Raw genomic sequence first — 9,162 nt, forward strand, 5'->3', positions numbered from 1 at the left:
AAAAGAGGGGGGGGGGGGGGAGAGAGAGAGAGCGCGCGCGCGCGCGAGCATTTCTGACACATGAAGGTGATCCATCTCGCGATCAGCACCGTGGACAGCGCCCCACCCAGTCTCTCCTTGCTAACGGGTGTAAAGCTTTCTTCCAGGGGGAAAAAATTGTCGACAAGCAATTTGTGTGTGTGCTGTGGGGGCATGTGGTAGAACAGGACAGGAGTTATTAGCCCAACCGCCTAGGTGTTCCCCCTAATCTCTACTCCTTTGAAGGCAAAAGTCAAGAAAATGGGTTAGGACCTTTCCCAGTTCGCCATAGCATTCTTTTCCAACCCTGGGGCAGACATGCTCCCTGAATCACTTACAGGGCCTTTCAAAGTCAACCAAAGAAGCCAGACAATCCAGGCACCACCAAGGAGTGGCTGTAATCCGTCTCGGTTGGGCTCACTTAACTCTTGGCGGGGGAGACTGTTGCCCAGGTCGGCAGTGTACGTCTACTTACTGCCAGGGAGGCACGAAATAGATTTCCATACAATCATTGTATGATTCTAAGCAGCAAGACTTAAGGTTTCTTTGTTAGAAGAGCGCAGACTGAGACGTAAGAGGCCGGGGAAGAGAGTTTTCAAACCCCAAAATTAACGGTGTTTCCAAACCCCCCAATTAAGGGCTTTTTGTTTGCCAACACCTTCTGTCTGGCCTCTTCTCCCTTCCTTTCCTCCCCCTCCCCTTCTATCCTTTTGGCCTTGGTTTCTAGGGCCAGAATATGCCGGGAAGCGCGGGGACCCGCGGCAAGACATAGGGCACCCTTTACAGCACTGCAGCCCTACCTGGTAGCCGGCCACCTCAGCGCTGTGCCGTTCTTCTTGTTCCAGGATCTGCCTCTCCAAGGACTCATTGGCCCCGCGCAGCCCCTCAATCTCGATGGTGCGTGCCTGCAACTGGCGACGGTACTCGTGGATCTCCTCGCGGCTGGCCCGGATGGCCTCAGTGCTGCGCGCCGCCTGCTCGTTAAGGTTGGCAAACTTGGACTTGTACCATTCCTCGGCGGACTGCAGGTTCTTGGCGGCCAGGGACTCATACTGGGCACGGATCTCCCTCAGTGCCGAGCTCAGGTCTGGCTTAGCCACAGCCACGTCCACCTCGGCCGCGGCCTGCGACGACGCCTGCAACGTGGCCAGTAGCTCGGCCACTTCCTCGTCATGCACCTGGCGCACGAAGGCCAGCTCGTCCAGCAGCGACTCCACCTTCTTCTCCAGGTCCAGGCGGGCCAGCGTGGCGCCGTCCACGTCGCGCTGCTGCGCCTTCAGGGCGCGCTCGGCGCCTTCGCGCCCGCGGCTCTCTTCTTCGCAGCGCGCCCGCAACCGTTGCACCTCCTCGGCCAGCCCGTCGCGCTCCAGCAAGGCCTGCGCGCGCGCTGAGCTTGCCTCCTCCAGCTGCGCGCGCAGTTCGCGCAGCTCGCGCTGGAAGAGCTCGCCGACGCGCGACGGCTCGGCGTGGCGCTGCCGCAGCGCCGCCAGCTCGGCCTCGAGCGCACGGTTCTGGGTCTCCAGCTGGTGCACCTTTTCGATGAACACGGCGAAGCGGTCGTTGAGGCCCTGCAGCTGCTCCTTCTCGTTGGTACGGATGATCTTGTACTCGTTGGTGCGCGCTGCCGCCTGACTCAGGTCCAGCCCGTCGGACGCTGTTGGCCGGCGGTAGGCCAGACCCAGGCCGAGCGAGGAGGCCGAGGAGCAGGCGGCCGAGGAGGACACATTGCAACGGGACAGCGACTGCGAGCGGAAGCCTGCGCCGCCGGCCCCGGAGAGGCGCGCGGACAAGCGGGAGCCGTCCCCGAACACCTTGCGGTAGGAGGAGGAGGTGCACAGGTAGTGCTCTGAGCCGAAGCTCATGGTGCCGGGACCAGGGCCGCTCGAACGACTGCGGACAGAGCTAGAGAGGAAAGGCGAGGTGCGTCAGGCGGGGCGCGCGTAGCGGCGTGCGAAGGGTTTTAAGGCGCGGGGGGCCCGGGCGGTGCGTTAGGGGCGGAGCTCAGGCTCGGCGTCTGGCGGGTGGAAGAAAGGGGGAGTATGCGGGGGTGGAGGAGGGCAGTGACTACCGCAGCTGCGCCCAAGACGGACCTGGTGCGCAAGGACAGGTCCATCTGCGTAGGAACCAATTCCTGTCTCCAAAGCCTGTCTCCAAAAATCGACAGCTTTGGAAGCCAGCTGGGTTTTTCCATCCTGAAACCCACAGTTCTGTTGCGTCCCTTGACCCTGTGCTCCCTTCCCCCTTTAGCCCACCGGGACGTTAGGGTTTTCTGGGAGGTGGCCTGCACGCCAGTCCCTAGCCTGGAATTACAAGGGTGAGACCATTTCTTCATTCAGACTGGGGGCTCCCAGGACGAGGCTTTGTCCTCACCCTCAACCTGTTCAGGGCTCCCGGGATAGGGGGAAGTAGGTCTACGTCAAAGACCATTCCTCCAGCTGTTTCACTGCAGCTTCTAGGAGTGCCCAGGGCGGGAGACCACGCGCAAAGTCTGCAACACACGGTGATAGAAAGAGGAGGCCCGTAAAGGTGAGTTGCAGAAAGTGGAAAGGAGAGAGGGTGGAAAGGAAAAGGGGCAGCTGGGAAAAAAGTGCTGGGAATTGCTGGGGCTCCTTGCCAACCCTGAAAAGAACAGACCAGGACCACAAGTGGGTGGCGAGGTATTGCAGACTTTTGTTTTTGAAGCATTCTGTTTCAAAGGATTTCAAAGTGAACATTTTTAAACTGGGAGGTTTTATCTGAGAAGAAACTGCGTTTCTGCTTTTTCTAAAATTGGAAAGAGGGGGGATGGCCACATTGGGCAGAGCTGAGTTGCCCCTGACATTTGTATAAGATGAGGTGTGCTCTCAAGCTCACCACAGCCCCCACCATGCTCCAGTGACACTACCCAACTCAATTCTAACCCTGTAGGCATTTGACATTTCAGTTTGCACGTGTCCAGCAGGAAAGACACTTATCTTCCTGGGAGCACCTCGTTCCTGTGATGATTCCCTGTCTGGACAGAAGGACCCTGCAAACAGATTAAACTCTAGAGTGGGGAAGGGCCCTGGTGACTGAGCCTCCTTTATTTGCCATGGTAGGGGAAACCAAAGAATGGCGTCTGGAGAGGCTTAGGGATCAGTATGGAATCTATACTTCTAGCCTATAATATCCCTTAGAATGTGGATATGACTTTGGATAGGGAGTAGGAAGACTTTTTGAGTAGATTCCAGAATTCCAGACTGACAGTCTTTCTGATATTGGAATGTCTAGGATATAATTCTAGGATAAATCTAAGGAAACTTTATTTTGCTTCACGGGGGGACATGCCAGGAAATGAAAGGAACATGCCCCTTACCATTGTCCTTGATGTCTTGGAAGCTGGCCAGGCCCTGACACAGCCTATCCCTATGATTCCCCACCCGCGAGCAAGACCTGAGCTGGAGGGACTCAATTCTGAGGTCTCTGGGCTCAGAAAGACCTGCTGAGGTGGAGGCTGGAAGAGTTCTAACACTACCAAGTAACTATTCATTCTCACCAGTGTGCGTGCCATTTTGCATAGGCTTGCCTCCTTCCAGCCCCTCTTCAAGGTGGCTCTTGTGCCCTTCTTACAGATAAGATCCTGATGATCAGGTGCAGTACTTTGCACAAGGTCACTAGCAATCAAAGACCAGAGTCAAACATTCTTTCAGTACATTCTTTCCAAACCAAAAAGAAAGCAAACTCACTGCTGTCAAGTTGGTCCCAACTCACAGCAACCCCACTTTGGGTTTCTAAGGTGGTATCTCTATAGAAGAAGATTGCCCAGTCTTCTCTCCAAAGAGTGCCTGGTGGGTTTGAACTGCCAGCCTTCTGGTTAGCAGTCAAATGCTTTAGGCACAATGCCACCAGAGCTCCCACATTCTTTCCACTCATTACATAATTCTGCTTCTTAGAACAATGAGACACTTGAAATCTCACTAATTTCCATCCAACCAGACTAGGGCTAAGTGGGTTTCAGAACAGTTTTGGCCAATTATAACTTAGCAGGTGGTTTGTAATTAAAAGAACACTGGACTCAGTCAGAGGTGATGGGTTTAAATTATGTCTTCTTTTACTTCTTAAGCAAATGGGGATAACAACTCTTCTTCCCAAGGGTCTTGAAGGACTAAGCTGATGCATGTGAAGGTGCTTTGTAAGGTGTTCGAATATAAGGGGTTATTATCATCATTATCCTCTTTCAAATAGAAGGACACTGATCTGCATCCATGAACAACAGGATACGAGTTGGGGTTGGAGTTGGGATTGCAGGAAACCATCCACCACATCCTTGTCCAGACCTGTAAGCTCCCCTTGGGAAAGAACACAGCCAACCTCAATTGCTTGTGGACCAGCATGAGGGTGACTAAATGGAAAATGAGAAGGTTTTACTTCTATGCTTTGGTTCTAATCTCATTTAAATTTCTAGGTAATTCTAATGTGAAACTTAAATAACTATGGATAATTAGAAGATTTTACTTGTGGGCTATATAGTTCCAGTCTCATTTCAACCATGTGATTCAGAATTACTAAAAGTCAATAATATATCTTGGTTGAAATTTCACCTTTTTTTCTATTTCCATCTTCCAGTAGAAGTAGTACCCCAAAGGCAAAACACATAGAGCAGAGGAAAGTGAGGCAAAGGCCTGAATAATCCAACAAAGAGGTAATATCCCTGAAAATTCTAGGATGGGTTCTATTTGGCATATTATGGACCACCTACCTGAGATTCCGAACTGAGCTTCCCCTGTGAAACTTATACCTGCCCTTTCTTGGCACCCCATCCCACAGGCCCAGATGTTTGACTTTAATAATTTTAACATAAGGCTGTCCTCTGAAGGAGTGATCTTGGCTGAGCCTCAATCCGTAACTCCTTCCAGCTGGCTAGCTTTCCTGAGGGAGACCTGTGCTGGATGCCAGGGCTGTGTCTTCATCTTCCTCCAATGACCAGACTAGAGTACCACAGACACATTGATTGGACATCCCCAATTCCCCAATGTCACATCCTCTGTAGCCTCTCTGCAGCAGCTGGCAGCGCTAAGCACTCTTCTTGGTTTCAAGGACTCAGTTCTTAGCTTTCTGTTCTCTGATAGACTTTCTTTTGAATATTAGGTCTCCCAGAACCAGTGAAAAACTCTTTCCCAGAGAGATCTAGTTTGGCATCATGGTTCTTCCCAGGCACATGACCTCAAACAAATGACTCTTACTTGCTGAGCATTAGTTGATTCATCTGTAAAATTACAATAAAACCACCCAGTTTATTGGTTCCCAAATTAGAATTACCTGGGAACTTAAAAAATTCAGATTCCCAGTCCTTCCCTAAGACCCACGGAGTCTAGGTTTGAGAACCCTTGACTTAAGTAACCACAGGAGATTATTTTGAGGATTAAATGAGAAAATGTAAACATAGTGGTGTTCCGCATCTCACAAACCTGAATGTTGTGTATTTCAACACATAAATAGTTAAATCAACTGTGATACATCCATGCAATGGAATACTGTTCAGCATTAAAAAAAAAAAGAACTATTGATACACAGAACAACTTGGATAAATCTCGAGGGAATCATCCTGCGTGGAAAAAAAGCTAATCTCAAGAGATTACATGTTACTGATTCCATTTATAAAGCATTCTTGAAGGGATAAAATTACAGTGATGGAGAACAGATCAGTGGTTCACAGGGATATGCTAAATGGTATGTGCTAAATGCTGTAATACAGAGATGGGTGTGTCTGGAAGTGTCACTTTTCTTAAATCAATCTAAAATTTATACAGATAGAATCACATTCTATACATTATATACCATTATGCAACTTTCTTTTTTTCATTTCATAAATCCCAGTCATTTTTCCCTATCAATAATCTAGATCTCTTTACTTCTTTTTACAGTTCAGAATAGTGTTCAGTTGTATATTATACCACAGTTTGTTTAATCAGTATCTTGTTGGACTTCTGTATTGTTTCCAGTTTTTCACTGTTAAAAACAACACTCTAATTAAAAAAAAAAAAAGAGAGCACATTACCTGAGTGAAGTCCAGCCTCCAGCTTCACTTTGCCTTATTCAGTCAACCAACAACATTTCTTGTATACCTACCGTGTGCCCAGCTGCATGGAAGGTGTTGTGTGTGTGTGTGTGTGTGTGTGTAGGAGGAAGACGTGAGACATTATCACTACTCCTAAAAAGGTTACAATCAGTTGAGGGGCTGTGACTAACTTGTAAAATTCTTAAGGATGGCCATAAGGTAATATGTATTTGACTGCCAACCGGTATGTGCTAAGAGTGAAGCCCCCACCTTTTCTGTGTCTGCTTTTGGCTAAGTCATTTGTTTACCCCAACTGCTTTAGCCTTTATGATTAAAAAATGCTTGCATGAACATATCATTAAGGAAGGTGGGAAGGATCATGCCACATGAATGAAACTTGAAAGAACATAACATCAAGTTAGTCATGCCCTTATTTGTCCTTTGTTCATAAAAATTAAACTGTTTCTGTCTACATAGAAAGTAAAAAACAAAGAATTATGAGTCCTTTGATATAATTCAGGTTGTGGTAACACTTTGATCTGTGTAGATGCTGAATTGTTCACAAATTTGTGTTTATTTAACTTTGCGTTTCTTGATGCACAATGTATTTTTTATTTACTTGTTCTATATTTCTGCCTAGGATATTTGGGGTGTCTTGGTAACCATTATTACTTGAAAACAAAGTCAAAGCAAAAGTTTCCTTTTTCTTTTTGGCCTTTGCAGTCTCTTGGAGGTTAGGCTTGTCCAGAAGGCTCTGTGTAGTTCCCCTTTTCTCTCTCTGTCTCTCATCTCATATGCTTCCCCTCCTGTACTCACCTCTTCTCATCTTCCAAGGAGAAACAGGGAGACTCACTTGCTTGGCTGCACTTCAGTACCTCGGACAGTTCCATATCTGCCCTGTGGCGCTTTGCCTGTGTGTGCTGCTTTTTAAACTTCACAGGATGTCAGAGTGGAAAGGAATCTGAGAAACCATTTTGGTCTACCCCCTGCTGTTCGCTGACGTCCAGAGGCAGAATCCCAGTCCTGTCAGCAAATAATAATAAAAACAAACCCGTTGCTGTGAAGTTGATTCCAACTAATAGTGACTCTACCCTCTAGGACAGAATAGAACTGCCTGTTAGGATTTCTAAGGCCGATATTCTTTACAGAAGCATACTGCCGCATCTTTCTTCCATGGGACAGCTGGTGGGTTTGAAGCACTGAGCTTTCAGTTAGCAGCTGAGCACTAACTGAAACCACTATGCCACTAGGGCTCCTTATTAACTGCCAGGCGTGTGAGACACAGATCCTGCAGGGCTCCCTCACTCCCAGCATTTCCTGCACCTACATGTGTGCTGAGGAGCTCTGGTAGCATAGTGGCTAAGGCACTTGACTGCTAACCAGAAGGCTGGCGGTTCAAACCCACCAGCCACTCCTCGAAAGGAAGATGGAGCAGTCTACTTCCGTAGTGATACTGCTTCAGAAACCCAAGGAGCGGTCGCTATGAGTTGGTTCCAACTCGATGGCACATAACAACAACAACAACATGTGTGCTGATGCCTGAAAAAAAATCAGGTGATCTAAGCAAACATGGATAAAGTTTTTCCTGCCTTGCAAAGAGATAGGTCCTAAATACAGATGCAGCCTGGGAAGGGGAACAAAGGGACTCAAGTTCAAATGGGGAAATAAACCTCTTACCCCACAGGGCTGGTCTCTGTGGGAAATAGAGGAAGAGAGCCCTAGAGCACTGGGGCCCAAAATGGGCTAGAGGGGTGTGACAGAATGCATAGGGGAGGGGTGCAGATAGGAAATCTGGGGCCCAAGGGCAGAGTAGCTGAGTTTCACACTGTTCACACCAGTGACACCTCACACTTTTCTAACATGAGAATGCTGCAGCCTACTGCCTTTTCCAGACAGACGTAGCAGGAGTCACTAGTCTGGTTTTCAAAAACTATTCAATGATTTAATACATGTTATGTATTCTATTCCTCATAACAGACTCAGGAAGGGTCAGGATGGGTTTTATTTTTTATTTTTCTTATTTTATTTTTCATTTTTGCAGTGTTTTATCCCCTCCCCTCCCACCCCTGGTAACCAACAAAGAAAGTTTTCTTCCATATATAAACTTTTCCTTGACTTTTTACAATAATGAACTAATACCATATTTGTCCTTCTGTGATTGACTTATTTCACTCAGCAGAATGTCCTCCAGGTTCATCCATTTTATGCAATGTTTTTCAGATTCTACATTATTCTTCACTGTTGCATAGTATTCCATTGTGTGTATGTACCATAGTTTGGTTATCTGTTCTTCTGTTGATGGGCATGTAGATTGTTTCCTTCTTTTTGCTGTTGTAAATAGTGCTGTGATGAACATGGGTGTGCATATATCTGTTCTTGTCCTGGCTCTCATTTCTTTAGGATATATACCTAGTAATGGGATTGCTCAGGATGGGTTTTATTACCCTCATTTTCCAAATGAATAAACTAGGCACAGATAATTAAGGTAACTTGCCCATAGTAACACAGCTAGAAAGTAGCAGAGGTAGGTCTTGAACCCAGCTTCTCTGACTCCAGTCAGGCATTCTTTCCATCAAACTGCATTCCTAATAGCATCTTGTGGTTGCAAAGGACAAAGATTCACTCAGGTCACCAGAAGTAATGAGAGTGGTTTTGTAAACAACCTTATGTAATTAAGGAAGACAGATCTCAGCCACATTGTTAGAAGTTTAGGAACAGCCATATGGCTGGGCTTGTTGTTGTTGTTACGTGCCGTAAAGTCGGACCCGACTCACAGTGACTCCTCCTTGGGTTTCCGAGGCACTATCACTATGGAAGTAGATTGCCCCATCTTCCTTCCGAGGAGTGGCTGGTGAGTTTGAACCGCCAGCCTTCTGGTTAGCAGTCAAGTGCCTTAGGCACTATGCTACCAGAGCTCCCATGGCTGGGCTTAGTAGGACTTAAATACAGTTTGGAATCTGATCAGCATAACAGCTCTACAGATCAAAGTATCTCATGGCTCTTAGTGGCAGAAATTTTCTGTTTGCTCATACTTGACCGTTATGTCACTTAGTGATTCTCTGTTTTCACAGTTCCTGTCTGGTCTGTCACTGCCAACTAACTTCTTCCCCTATGAAAAGTAACCCGTA

At 47.5% G+C, this 9,162-nt stretch overlaps 1 protein-coding gene across 1 annotated transcript in view; it reads right to left on the minus strand.

Annotated features, from left to right (window-relative positions):
* INA (internexin neuronal intermediate filament protein alpha) overlaps positions 1–1,880 on the minus strand; it is a 10,937-nt gene extending 9,057 nt beyond the window's left edge. Inside the window, exon 1 of the mRNA XM_007939882.2 lies at positions 819–1,880. Coding sequence (XP_007938073.1) covers positions 819–1,880 — 1,062 coding nt within the window. The remainder of the gene's footprint in view (positions 1–818) is intronic.
* Positions 1,881–9,162: the final 7,282 nt, after the last annotated feature.

This window comes from Orycteropus afer, unplaced genomic scaffold, assembly GCF_000298275.1.
Source record: "Orycteropus afer afer isolate SDZICR_OR568_19922 unplaced genomic scaffold, OryAfe1.0 scaffold00064, whole genome shotgun sequence".
NCBI classification, from domain to species: domain Eukaryota; kingdom Metazoa; phylum Chordata; class Mammalia; order Tubulidentata; family Orycteropodidae; genus Orycteropus; species Orycteropus afer.